The sequence below is a fragment of the Rhodotorula paludigena genome (assembly GCF_050403205.1).
Source record: "Rhodotorula paludigena JCM10292 DNA, Rt_paludigena_JCM10292v1_ctg4, whole genome shotgun sequence".
Taxonomy (NCBI): domain Eukaryota; kingdom Fungi; phylum Basidiomycota; class Microbotryomycetes; order Sporidiobolales; family Sporidiobolaceae; genus Rhodotorula; species Rhodotorula paludigena.
In genome coordinates, this window is record NW_027481454.1 from 655,120 (window position 1) to 668,396 (window position 13,277).

General features: G+C 62.3%; 4 protein-coding genes across 4 annotated transcripts; 2 read left to right on the forward strand and 2 right to left on the reverse strand.

The window, feature by feature from the left end:
* Positions 1 to 295: 295 nt before the first annotated feature.
* Positions 296 to 4,635, reverse strand: JCM10292_004924 (uncharacterized protein; the record flags this gene model as incomplete). The annotated part of the gene is made up of 15 exons (XM_076646460.1): positions 296 to 548; positions 611 to 640; positions 713 to 766; positions 829 to 1,012; positions 1,075 to 1,354; positions 1,419 to 1,473; positions 1,529 to 1,676; positions 1,739 to 2,331; positions 2,395 to 2,467; positions 2,586 to 3,014; positions 3,080 to 3,218; positions 3,280 to 3,683; positions 3,745 to 4,064; positions 4,202 to 4,301; positions 4,395 to 4,635. 15 exons carry the CDS (start codon positions 4,633 to 4,635, stop codon positions 296 to 298), a joined length of 3,303 nt encoding a protein of 1,100 aa, XP_076508216.1.
* A 641-nt stretch (positions 4,636 to 5,276) lies between these two features.
* FMP52 (Fmp52p) lies at positions 5,277 to 6,239 on the reverse strand (the record flags this gene model as incomplete). Its single annotated transcript, XM_076646461.1, has 3 exons — positions 5,277 to 5,463; positions 5,582 to 5,748; positions 5,844 to 6,239. 3 exons carry the CDS (start codon positions 6,237 to 6,239, stop codon positions 5,277 to 5,279), a joined length of 750 nt encoding a protein of 249 aa, XP_076508217.1.
* A 155-nt stretch (positions 6,240 to 6,394) lies between these two features.
* TFB2 (TFIIH/NER complex subunit TFB2) lies at positions 6,395 to 8,711 on the forward strand (the record flags this gene model as incomplete). The annotated part of the gene is made up of 12 exons (XM_076646462.1): positions 6,395 to 6,501; positions 6,608 to 6,736; positions 6,847 to 6,990; positions 7,050 to 7,143; positions 7,203 to 7,300; positions 7,360 to 7,471; positions 7,534 to 7,590; positions 7,647 to 7,730; positions 7,789 to 8,061; positions 8,147 to 8,285; positions 8,394 to 8,532; positions 8,615 to 8,711. 12 exons carry the CDS (start codon positions 6,395 to 6,397, stop codon positions 8,709 to 8,711), a joined length of 1,473 nt encoding a protein of 490 aa, XP_076508218.1.
* A 57-nt stretch (positions 8,712 to 8,768) lies between these two features.
* On the forward strand, positions 8,769 to 11,767 carry JCM10292_004927 (uncharacterized protein; the record flags this gene model as incomplete). The annotated part of the gene is made up of 7 exons (XM_076646463.1): positions 8,769 to 8,853; positions 8,967 to 9,314; positions 9,377 to 9,997; positions 10,057 to 10,983; positions 11,043 to 11,098; positions 11,157 to 11,517; positions 11,580 to 11,767. 7 exons carry the CDS (start codon positions 8,769 to 8,771, stop codon positions 11,765 to 11,767), a joined length of 2,586 nt encoding a protein of 861 aa, XP_076508219.1.
* Between the last annotated feature and the right edge of the window lie 1,510 nt (positions 11,768 to 13,277).

The following is a 13,277-nucleotide window of genomic DNA, read 5'->3' on the forward strand; positions in this document are numbered from 1 at the left end:
GCTTCCGCGTGCACTCCGCCTGCGATACTGTACCGGCACGACCACCTGAGAGGGAAGACCAAGCGCAGCGGATGGCTTTCACTTCAGCGACTGGCTCTTCTGCCCGTCTCTCCCGCTGACAAGTCGAGTCGATGAGGGGGTAATTACAGGAGTGCGGGTTCAGACAATGTGGACGGCGCGCGTCAGAGGTATCTATCTGCATGATGTGGGAGCGAACGGAAGAAACAGGTCCAGACGTCCATCTACTGCGCCACGCGCAAAACCGGGGAGGGCGACTGGCGGCCAGACGGCGCGCTCAGACTGCCTGCTGCGGGTCCTGCGTGTTGGTGCGCGTGCCCTGCGTCTTCCACGCCTCGAACACGCCCGTGAAGCCGTCGTCCTCCTCGGGGTGCTGCGCACGGCGGCGGCGGTAGAACGCGCGCTTGAGGTACTTCCAGCCCTCGACGCCGGCGAGGAAGACGAGCGTCGCAATGAAGGCGCAAGCCCACTCCCACGAGATGGGGGCGTGCTTGAAGACCTCGTCGTTGATGACGGGGATGTAGATGAGCCTGTAAAGATTGCTCGGCGTCAGTAGGTGTCAGACGGGGAAAAGCGCGACTTGCAAACGCACGGGAAGGTGATGAGGAAGCCGCCGATGACACTGCAGGAAGAAAAGGTGCAATCACACGTCAGCTCTGAACATGTGGCATCGAAAGGGAGTGTCGCAACGCACCTCCAGAAAAGGAACTTGTTGCCCCAGACGTCGTGGGCCCACTGAGTGTACGGGCTGTGCACACGTAGCTGTCAGCAATGTTCTCGAAGAGGAAGAGGTGAACACGAGAGACGCACTAGTTTTCGTAGCCGGCGCGGTTCATGCGGAAGAACGAGCGGCGAAGGTCCATGACCTCGAACGCGAGGAAGAGGAGGACGAAGACCATGGTCGAGAACGTGGCAGAGCGGGCGCGGAACACAAGTCTGGAGCCCGGGTCACCGTTGATGTTGTTGTTCGAGTCAATGCCGAGGTTGCCGTCGCCTATGGGAGCGAGGAGGTGAGTGCCACGTCGACATGAGCAGAGGACGAGACTCGTGACAAACCGAAGCCAAAGACGATGACGACAAAGACCGCAATGTCAACAGCGGCGCCGATGATGCCGTAAACGAGAATGTCGATCAGGATTTCCGGGCGGAAGACGCCCATCTTCAGGTTGTGCGGCTTCTTGAGGAGGACGTCCGGCTCGGCCTTCTCGGCCCCGAGACCCATGGCCGGGAACGCCGACGTGATCATAATGACCCAAAGAATCTCAACGGGGGCGAGCGGGAAGACCGAAAGGTCGTCCTCGTCCTTGAAGGCGAGACCGATGAGGAGAACAAGGGCCTGCAATGAAGCGGGTGTCAGCTCGACGCCTCTCAAGCTACTTGCACATCCTCCCGAGACGCACCTGCATGACGTTACCGGCGAGAAGGTGGAGAACGAACTTGGAGATGTTGGCGAACCTGCGATTGAGAAGGTCAGCCGCCATCGGAGCGAGGAAAGCGAGACGAAGCGCACATGCGGCGACCCTCCTCGACGGCGTTGAGGATCGAGGCAAAGTTGTCGTCGGCGAGGACAATGTCGGACGCATCCTTGGCAACGTCGGAACCGTTCTGGCCCATGGCAATGCCGACGTCCGAGCGCTTGAGACTGGGCGAGTCGTTCACTGCAGAGCGACATTCGTGAGTCAGCTTGCACAGTCGACGACTTGTAGAGAAATGGACGCACCGCCATCACCGGTCATTGCGACGAAGGCCTTGCGACGGTGAAGCGCCTCGACCATGCGGACCTTGGTGTGCGGCGCGCAACGCGCGATGACGAGCGGGAGGAGCGGGAGCTCGTCGACCTGGTCGTCCGAGAGGCGGTCGAATTGCGCCGCCGTCATGACCATCGAGTCGACCGTCTCCTTCGACATGAGGTGCATGTTGCGCGGGAGGATGCCGACCTGGATGGCGATCGCGCGCGCCGTGGCGGCGTGGTCGCCCGTGAGCATGTGGACCTGGACACCGGCCTGGTGGCACTGGCGCACGGCACCCTTGGTCTCGGGGCGAGGCGGGTCGTAAATACCGACGAGGCCGTAGAGCGTGAGATCTTTCTCGAGCTCGGCGCGCTCATACTCGCCCGACGAGCCGGAAGCGCCGTTGTAGGGGCGAGCCGACAGCGCGAGAACACGGAGACCCTGCTCGGCAAGGGCCTCGACATTCTCGAAGATGCGGTCGCGCTGCTTCTCGTCGAGGTCGACAGGGCCGTCCTCAGTCTCGATCTGCGTGCAGGCCTCGATGATGCGCTCAACTGCGCCCTTCATGAAGACGAACTGCTTCCTGCGCGTGGGACGAGGGTTCTGGTCAGCCGAGGAATCTGACGAAAAACGCAGCCAGACATACTCGTCCTTGCGGCGAACGTAGAGAGTCGACATGCGCTTGAGGTCACTGTCGAAGGGGCACTCGTACAGGAGCTCTGCACGGGAAAGAGCATGGCATGGTCAGCACAATCCAGCTCGAGCAAATCGCCTAGGTGCAGGAAAGAGGCGGCGAAGGGGCAGGGAGCGGCATGAACCATGAACGAGAGAACTCACTCCATTCGGGAGAGTCGCCCTCGGTGAAGCGCTCGCGACCCCAGTCGAAGCGGTGTGCGAAAGTCTGGATAGCGCACTCAGTCGGGTCGCCACGGGCGTTCCAACCCTCGCCCTCCTTGTGGAAGACCTTGGCGGTGCTGCACAGGCTCGAGATGTTGAGCATCTGCGTGAGGGGCTCTCCGACCATCTCGATGAGGTCGGACGGGCCGCGAGGCTGCGGACGCGACTGCTTGGCAGGCGATTCGGTCGCCTCGGCCTCCTCGCCAGTCTCCTCCTTGGGCTTGTTGCGTTCAGCCTCAGCGCCAGCTTCGGCAGGCGACATCTTGGCGTGCGAGAGCTCGGCGATGGTCGGGTTGAAAGGCTCAGGAGACTCGCCAACGTAAATCGTGCCGCGAGCAGGGAGCCACGCCGCGCGGAGGACCATCTTGCCTGCGATGCGAGCGGCCATGGAGTCAGACTGGTCCTCGGCCGACTCGAACCGATAGTAAACGCACCCTGGGTGAGAGTACCGGTCTTGTCGGAGCAAATGTCGGTAACGGCGCCGAGCGCCTCGAGCGAGTCGAGCTTGCGGACGATGACGTTACGCTGAACCATGGCGCGCGTGCCGCCTGCGAGCGTGATAGTGAGGACGACCTGCGAGCGCAAGCAATCAGCGGTGCGCTTCAAAGACTCTGGACTGGGCGAGAGTACGCACGACGAGCGAGGCCGGAATCATCGAAAGCGCGGTGGCGATGGCGTAGAGGATGATCTCGTTGATACCGCGGAAGTCGTTTGCGGCGAAACAGAAGAGCGCAAAGACGCAACCGATGCCGAAGAGCGAAATGGCGAGCCACGAGAGCGTGCGCTGAAGCGGGGTGCCGACGTTGACGCCGAGGAACTGGCCAATGATGTCCATAACCGTGAGAGCCCACGCAGCCGGGTAGCGGTGCCACGGAGCGTGGCCATCCTCGTTGCGGCGGACCTTGCGGACCTTCGAGTCGCCGCCACGGAGCGAAGTCGCGATGGCGCCGATCGAGGTGTTCATGCCGATAGCGACAACGAGACCCTTGGCGCGACCCTTGGTCACAGTAGACGAACTGTAGGCCATGGTGATGCGGTCTGTGAAGGACAGACGTGAGTAAGTGTTCGTTCGCATACAGCACAGCTCGCCGGAACTCACCGCCAACGCCGACGTCGCGCGGCTCGAAGCCACCGTTCTTGGCCTCTTCGTCCCAGTTGGCCTCGGCGTCCTTCGCGACGGGGAGCGACTCTCCCGTCAAGAGAGCCTCGTCGGTCTCAAAGTTGACGGTCTCGAACAGGCGCAAGTCGGCCGGGATCGTGTCGCCAGTCTTGATCTCGACGACATCGCCAACGACGACCTGAGGCGAGGGGATCTGGACAATCTTGCCGTCGCGAATGACGGTCGCGTTGGGCGAGGCGAGCGAGCGGAGCGAGTCCATCGTCTTCGCGGATCCGTACTCCTGGTAAGTGCCGACAAAGCTGCAGGTGCGAGACGCAGGTGCTTTCGTCAGTTTCGCTCAACTTTGGCAACGCCCGCAGATGCGCTTCGTCCGTCGCCGATCGCCGGCGAAGGGCTTGGCCCGGAACGAAAGGTGTCGTCAAGAACCGAGACGCACACGTTGATACCAATGACACCAGCAATGACACCGCCTTCAATCCACGACTGAATGCCGAAAGAGACGGCCATGCAGATGATGAGAACGAGGACCATGGCGTCTGGCAGAGGTTGCACGTGCGAGACGTCAGTTTCGGCTCGCACTCGCGGCTTCGGATAGCGAGCAGAACGCTCGTAGAGAGCCGATAACGCACTGCAGACTTGTCCGAAAATGATGCTCATCAGCGAGACGCCGCCTCCGCCTTGGAGCTCGTTGGTGCCGTCGCGCTTGAGGCGCTGCTCTGCTTCGCTGCTGCTCAAGCCATCGTTCATGCTCGTCTCGAGACGCTGCTCAATGTCCTTGGACGGCATCGTGAACCACATGATCTCGTCGGAAGTCGCTGTCTCGCCGCTGAGCGACTTCTCGCTCTGCGGGTTGTTCTTGTCGCCTGGCATGCTGTGCGTGCGGGTTGTCGGTGGTCGGTGGCGGCAGTCGGGGGGTCCTCACGCGAGTGAGGAGGGGTATGGAATGAGGACAAGCCTGCCGTGCACCCTCCGTCAAGGAGCCGTCGCGAGTACGGCGTTGCCAAGGCCCTGCTCCCACTTGCGCGTGCCTTGCGCGGGCATCGTCATCCCTCCCATCGCGAGCCCTGCCTCCCTATCCTGGCCCTCACTGCAGGTCTAGGTTGCACTGCTGTGCTCGCAAGCATCCACTGCACCCATCCTGCTCACCTAGAAGCTGCGCATCGCTGTGGGTGGTGCTCAATCGTGCTTGGACCCCCTCCTCGTACCCCATCTTTCTCCCCCACATCAGTCGGCTTGCCAAGAAGGACAGCCAGACGGGTCCGGAACGGCGTGCCTCCGTCGGCCTCGGCCTCTTTCCTTGCTCGCGGGGTAATTTTATCGTCGCTTCATGCCCAGACGCTGGCCGTCAAATTGGGGAGATTGCAACACATGCTGACGCCACACCACACCCACGTTGCTGCACCGATCCTGAATAATGGCCTGCACACTTGCGGGCCCGGGCGCGAGTGAGGGCGACAAGGGTTCGAGAAGTGTAGGTGGGAAGCCGCCGAGCGAATTCGGGCGCAAGCCGGTCACTCGGCGCCGAGACGCGAGATGTCGGAGTTTGACACGACGCGGAGCTTGGATCCGTCGCGTAGCGTCGTCTCTTCGCCGACCGTGGTCGGCGGCGAGAGGACCGCCTTGACGAGGGCCCGTCCGAGGGTCGGGGTAGCGGTCGAGAGGGAACTGCCGATGAAGGGGAGACGTGGCACGACCTTGCTGTAGTCGTTGAGGAGCAGGCAGGCGACAGGGGAGAAATGCAGGAGAGGGGGCAAGGGCCCATTCAGCAAGGAGAGCCAGGTGGGTGAGGGAGGGAGAGAGAGGTTGCGAAGCGCACACGGCAAGTAATTCAGCAAGGCGACGTTCTTGCCGGCCTCCCGGAGCGATCAGAACTCCGGGGCGAAACGTGAGGGCGGAGGAATAGCCAAGCCTCGCGAGGCCCTCCTCGGTGAGCCCCTTAGACTTGGGGTACAAGAACCACGACGAGGCATTTGCGCCCCCAGACTGTGTGCAGCAAGCAACAACGGTTTCGTCAGTTTCGCTCGAGCTTCTTTCACGCGCGACTTTGCGCATGCAGGCGCAAAGCGGTTCTCACGCACCGAGACGTAGGCGAGCGTTTGAGGCTTGCTCGTGCGAGCAGCCTCGGCCGCCTTCAGCACGTACAAGCGATCGATGCGCTCGAAGTTCTCGGCGCTGCCGGCAGTCGCCCGCGTAGTGCCGAGCGCGACAACAACGCTGTCCGCATCCGCCGCACGCAGTTTCTGGGTCTCTGGCCCGCCCTCCTTCTCCGCAAGCAAAGCCTCGAAGTCGAGAGCGGTGTGCTGGAGCTTGGAGAAGCCTGCGACGGACGGGTCCACCGGCGGCGGCTTGCGGCCGAAGGAGAGAACGGCTGAGATGGCGTCGTTCGAGAGGGCAGCGGTGACAACCTCGCGGCCAACGAGACCGGTTCCGCCGAGCACGAGCAAGCGGTGCGGTTGAGCAGGGGTGGCAGACATCGGTGCGCAAAGAGAAGCGACGGAGTATGGCAAGTTCAAGATGAGCCGGCTTTCGACGAACAAGCGGGAACAGCTCTGGCCCACACACCGCTACCTCGACTTGGCGGCGGAGTGAGGGACAGAGAGACCCAGCAGGCGGTGTGTGTGCTGCCACAATGGACGCCGCGCAGAGCAACCCGCTGTACGGGTTCCTCGATCGCCTCAGCCCCTCCATGTTCGCTCGGTTGTACGCTTCGCCCGCAAGCTGCCTGAGCATCTTCAGGTGCGCTCCAAGCACCTCTGACTACGTCCATACAACCGTCAGAGCTCACCCGGCCTTGCCTCGTGCGTCTTCACCCCACCTCGCTCGACCCGACCCGATGACACAGGCTCCTCCCCCTCACCTCGAGGCACATTGTGCTCAACATGCTGTGGTACGACGAGGTCGTGCGAGTGCGCGACACTGCGCTCTGGGTCCGCGAGCGCAAGAGCGACGGCGGTGACAAGGGCGAACGGAGGTGCGTTTTCCAGCGAGCGCGATCCCATTCGAAAGTCACTGCAGGCTTGTCGAGAAGTAGACGGCTACACTTTGACTGAGAACCCTTTGCTGACGCCGCGCTGCGAGCAGACATTTGACGGCGTCGCTTCAAGCCCTCTTCCACCTGCAGATCCTCACTCGCTCTTCGCCCTCTTCCGCGACGCTTGCCGACGATGCCGAGCTGCAGCTCAATTCGGGCTTCCAAGAGAGCTTCCGACTGGCGCTGACGGGCGGGTGCGTTCAGTCTGTCACGACGACGCTGATCGTCGCTGACTTTGTTCCTCTCATGACAGCGGGAAAGGCGGATCTTTCGGAGCTGCAGCAATGGAGCAGGACAAGGCGATTACGGTACAGTCTCTCGACTCGTACGCCGAAACGCAGTGGGAGGTGCGCAACGTCTGTCCGCTTTCGGAAGCTCCGCGTTGACCTGGGCATTTGCCGAGCAGACGATCCAACACTTCATGGTCGGATCAGACGCAGGCGCACAGAAGCCCGGTGAGAAAGTGCTGGCCCTGCTCGAAAAGAGCGGCTTGATGCAATCCCCGTACGTCTTTCTTGGGCGTAGTGCGACAAGCGCTATGGCTCACGCTCAGCTCTGAGCAGAACCCGCTCGCTCCGCAACATGCGCATCACGTCGAAAGGCTTCCAGTTCCTCCTCGAAGACGTCAACACGCAGCTCTGGGATCTGCTGCTCGTGTACTTGGAAGAGTCGCAGGTGCGCTGTCCGCCACAACCGCAATCATCTGACATCGCTGAAACGCTAGCCGTGACTTGCAGGACCTCGTCGAGACCATCGGGTTCCTGTTCATGCTGAGCTCGCTCGAACTCGGTCGCGTGAGTTGCTCGAACGGATCATCGATAGGCTCGAGGCTGATCCGATTGTGGCACAGGCGTATCTCACGAGCCACCTGAGCGCGGTGCAGCTCGGTGTACTCGCCGATCTTGCTGACTATGGCCTGATATATCGCTCGAGCGTGAGCTGTTCCAATCTCCCCTCCTGACGAGCCGAACCTGACCTGCTTTCCCCTCCAGTCGACCTCCCCAACCTTCTATCCGACACGCCTCGCAACCACTCTTACCTCGTCCGCTCCTCCGCTCGTCTCCTCGCGTCATATGAATGAGGAGAAGGGCTTCATTGTCCTCGAGACGAACTACAAGCTCTACGCCTACACGTCCAATCCGCTGCAAATCGCCGTCCTCGGACTCTTTGCGCATCTCAAGACGCGCTTCGCCAACTTTGTCACGGGGCACATCACGCGCGAGTCGATTCGGCGAGGCCTTGCGAACGGCATCACCGCCAACCAGGTATGCAGAGCTCCTCAGCACCGCGCTGACCCACTTCTTAGACTATACTGACACATTCTTTCTTTCGCGTACCTCTATCACACAGATCGTGTCGTACCTCGCCTCGCGCGCACATCCGCAGATGCGTGCACATGCGGGCACTGACGACAAGCTGCTCCCCACGACGGTGGTGGACCAGATCCGTTTGTGGGAGCACGAGCGGCGGCGAATCCAGACCAGCGAAGGTCTGTTGACGTCTTCAGCGATCCAGATCATCCCGCTCAATGGCTAGCGCATGCTACGACTGGCGGCACAACGTGGCATGCAGAAAGCTGACTTGCGCGCTCTCGCAGGGTACCTCTACGACGACTTTTCGTCTTCCCACGACTACGACCTCGTCGTCAATTATGCGCGCGAGATCGGCGTCGTCCTCCTCGAGCTGCCGCGCGTTCGCAAGGTGTTTGTCACGCACGACGGGCACCAGCTGGTCCGGTGCGTCTCCTGCTCGCGGGCTGCCACAGCTGCAGCGTCTTCCGCCGGCCTGGATGTGGCACTGACTCTGCCACGCGAACAGCGAATTCATCAAGCGGAGGATGGCGGCGGCGCAGGCGGAAGCAGAGGCCGCTGCTGCGGCAGGAGGAACGGGAGTCGAAGCAGCACCGGCGGCTTGAAGAGACCATCTCGGCCTCGCGCCGCTGTATAGTTCCGTGTTGCTTGTACGATACGCAATGCACTCGTCGAAATCATCTTCAGTCTACTCGCGTGAGCTTGCGAGCGCCGGCCCGATGCCAAATCTCCGCCACCTTGACAAAGGTCGGTTTGCTCCACCTTCGCTGCCCGCTCTTCGCGCTTCCGACGAGCGAGCGCGAGGCTGCGCTGACCTGCGCCCACACTGTCGCGCCTCGCCCTGTCGCTCGCCCGGCCAGTGGCTGCCCCGCTAGCACTGCGCCGCTCGAGCTTGTCGCCGTCTTCATCGCTCGTCGTCGCCTTCCGCCTGGTGCAGCGTCGGCGGTACAGCGCGCAGGGCGTCGAGCCGGAGCTTGCGGGCGTGCCGAGGCCTGCGCAGCGCGTCTCGCCGGCCGAGCTCGTGCCTGCGTCGACTCGTCAGCCTGATCGGACTCGACTCGCCAAGTCGGACGCGGCAGACTACGTGACGCAGGTCGTCAGCGCGCCTCTGCCGGGTGGCGACCATCTGCACGAGATGGCTGGGCAATTCGACGACGGCGCAGTCGGTGCGGTCGAGCGGCCACAGGGGTTCTACAGCGTTAAAGTCGGTGCGTGCCCCTTCCTTGCGGTTCCGCTACACAGCGCCCAGCTGATCTCGCTCTGTCACTAGTCAATGCCTGGAGAAAGATGCTCGAGCGCGAATTGCAGCTATCGCCGGAGCTCAAGGCCCAGATCTTCGGGCACAATATCTATGCCGACCCCGCGCTCCGCGTTGGCGACCATTTCGAGATGTACGAGTTCCAGAGTCGCGGGTTCGGACATGCGGCGCTCAGCAAAGCGCAGCTTCTTTCCATCGAGCGTCGCATCCGCCATCTCTCGGGCGCCCCGAACAAAGCGCTCGCAGCAGCTTGGGCTCGCCTTGGCCCTGTCGCGTCAAACGTAGATCGTTATGCGCAGACTGCCACGACTCGGCGCTTCGACACGCTCAAAGATGTCGGCCCCTTCCGCGAGACATTGCGCAAGGCCAATTTCGCGACCCAGCCGGACGTGTCTTCGTCGTCAACCGGCGACGCGGTCGACCTCGAAGCTCCAGCAGCAGCAGTAACATCATCATCATTTTCCAATGCCGGTGCTGCCGATGACGGACTCGCTTCGACGGACGGCACGGCCGACTCAGCCGTTGAGGAGGCGGCTTCTTCGTCCGATGGCGTTGTCGCAAAGCAAGCCGATGGCGCTGCGAGCGAAGCGCAAAAGGCGGCTCTGCCCGATCGGCTGATTCTCTGGGACGATCGTGTGTTCAGCTTCCCCGCTTCTATATGCGCCCACAGCTAACACCGCCCTGTCGCACAGTGGCTCGCGCCTGTCGCATCTTCACTCAGCATCTCCCGAAGGAGCACAGCCTCGACAGCTCCATCTTTCCCGTGACGCCTACCGTTCTTTTCTACAGCCTCCTCGGCCAAAACCGATATCACCTCGTCAAGCACTCCCGGACCGACGGGGGTTACGACATCTACGTCAACTCGTTCAACGTCCGCAAAGGACTGTACCTGCTCCACAAGCGGCTGAATGAGGCGGGGATACCGCACCGCTTCCCGCTCTTGCCAGCTATTGCGTCCAGCGAACTGTCGCGCGGTCCCCAGCTCGTCAAGGCCAAGTCTGCGAAGGAGGTCTGGAACCTCTACCACGCCGGCGAACCTGAGAAAAGTGGGCGTGGTGCAGTGTCTCCGCTCAAGCTAGACGTCGAGACGGTCGACGATCCCACCGCGCTGGTCGACAGTACGCCGGGCAGCGACGACGATTTCCGCATGCAGATGCATTCGCAGACGCTCAAGCGCGAGGCGCACGCTCGTGCGGCCGATCAACACCCGTCTAAGCGTGTTCGTACGGTCGAGCCATCGGAGGATGCAACAGACCCGCCTGCCGACGAACCCTCTTTCGACGACCTCCCCGCCCCAGACGCGGCCTTTAGCGCGCCGCCCGCATCGGCGCCTTCCTCGCCGCCGTCCCCAGTTCCGCCCCTGAGCCCGCAGCATGCCGCGCTCAAGGACATCGTCCAGCAGGCGAAGCAGGGTGCGCTCAAGTCATTCGAGCTCGAGGCGCTTCGACTCGCGCACGAGCACGCGCTTGCGCACGGCGGCGCGACTTTCATCGCGCTGGACGTCGAGTTCTGGGAGCGCGAGCACAGTGTCTTGCTCGAATTCGGGTGGACTCTGCTCGAATACACGGAGGAGGTCGACTCGGGCGAGATCACGGAGCGTAGGGAGGACCAGCATGTCAGTGCGTTGCTTTTCCCTCCCCTTCCGAAGCTCGTGTTCTGACAACTCTTGCAATCACAGTCATCAAGGAGAACAAGTCGAAGCGGAACGGTCGACATGCGCCGGACGCTCGCGACGTACGGCTGCCTCCGCTTCCTGCGCTCGCGTGTCGCTAACCCCTTTCCGCGCCCGCAGCACTTCGACTTTGGTCGCAGCATCACGCTCTCGCAGAACTCGCTATATCACCTCCTCTCGGCGCTCCTCACGTCGCATTCGTCAGCGCACGAGACGTTCCTCATCTTCCACGACCCGCGCGGCGACATGCGCTCGCTCGCACAGCTCGGTTTCGACCCTCCGGCCGACTTCCGCACCGACCTGCGGCAGCTCGGCGCGCCAAGCGAGAAGGGCGACGCGCATGGCAACATCTGGGTGGTCGACACGCAGCGCCTCTTTAGCGCGTGGACGGGACGGAAGGCCCAGGTTGGCCTCGAGAAGGCGTGCCGCGAATTGGAGGTGCCGACGAGGCGACTGCACAACGCCGGCAACGATGCGCACTGTCCGTCTTCTTGCTCCGTTCGCATGTCTCAGGCAGGCGCTGACAATGACCCTCACGCACAGACACGCTCGACCTTTTCGAGCGTCTCATGGACCGCCGCCGCCTCCCCTCACCGTCTTCGCCTCTTCTGAAGGAGCTAGACGAGCGCGCCGCACGGCTCGCCGAGTCGAAGAAGCAGACGCAGCAGCGCACGGACGAGAAGCGCGAGCAGAAGGCGCTCGACAGGGTGCGAGCGATGGCAGTCAAGTGACGATTAGAAGGGTTCTCCACGCAGTTCTAGATGTCTCCGTTTCGTCCCGACTCCTTGTGTTGTTTGTAAAGCTCCCATTCTGCATCGCATTGTGCTTTCTTCCCTCCGACCGATCCGGCGCGAGGAGGCGAGGCGAGGATGTTCAGTCGAGACTGCCGTGTCGCGTCGGAAGAACCTGTATCAGCGGCGACGGCAAAAGGGAAGGTCAGTGCTTCGTCTCGACAGAGAGGAAGCCCTGGGTGCGCTGTTGTTCCATTCTCGTCGACCCCGTTGGCGACCGCACGAGCCCAATGCAGGCCCTCCCGACCTGCATCTTGCCAAGCGTCGGTGCCCTGGTAGTTCCATAGACATCGCATCCTTGGCAGGACTGCATAGGGACGGCGTGATAGGCAGTGGCATGGCGGCGGCATAGGGGCAAGGCAGCAAGGCGGTGGCGAGACTTCCGAATCTCGTCACATGTGGCTTCGATCGATCTGCATAGATAGGCGGCGGGAACCCCGACATAGGATCCAGCATAGGACGACATAGGGAGGCAGCCCGAACGGAACAGCAACGCACCCGACTTGGAGGCATGATCACATCTAGCAGAGCGCAAGCCTGTCCACGCACGGAAAGCGAAGGTCAGCGCTTGCTTCGACGATGGAGACCGCCCAGTCTCCGTGTGCGTGCGCTCCAGTCAGCCCTTCGGGATCTCCTTGCTCCGAGCACCTGCAGGCGCGTCTCCTTCTTCTGTCGGGGCTGACAGCGTGATCGGATTCTGCTGAGCATTCCGCTGATCCCCGCGTCTTGCCTTCTGTCCCCTGGGCATATTTCGCAGGTCGCGTGCGCAGCTGCAGAAGCGGGAGCCGGGCGCGTCCGGGTGCGATAGGCGACGCACCGCTCGAGATGGGACTCGGATACAATCAAAGCCGACCTGTGTGCGTCGCTGGCATTCTCGTCAGTCTCAGCTCTGTGAAGGACGCCGTCCGCGAGACGAGCGCTGACCAAACGGCTGGACGACGCACGATGAGATGTCACGGTCTCGACTGGCAGGCGCATCTGCGAGCGAGCGGAGAGGGCGAGGCTTTGTCACCTGTGTCAGTTAAAGCGGTGCACTGGTCACACACGGTGCATTTCCTTGCACCAAACGCCGCATCAGAGGACGGACTCACCGAATGCAGGGTGCGGGAAGCGGCCTGAGCGGGTTGGGGATGACGCGGGCGAAGGTCAACGAGGCTGTCCGGCACATGACCGCGCTCGCAGACGTACGCATAGACAGCACTTCACCAGCGTAGACGCCCTGGCACCTCTGTCAGCCGCCAAGGGAGAGTCGAGACGAAGCAAGGTGACGACGACGAAGGAAGCGGAGCAGGCGGAGGAGCGAAACGAGCGCGCGGCGGGCGAGGGTGGAACAGCTCAGACACAGACTGAGCAGCTTCAGCCGCCCGCCATGGCTTCTGGGAGGAGTGCAAGGGAGGGCGAGTCAATGGAGGAAGCGAGAGAGCATTACGAGGGGAAGCAACAACGCGAC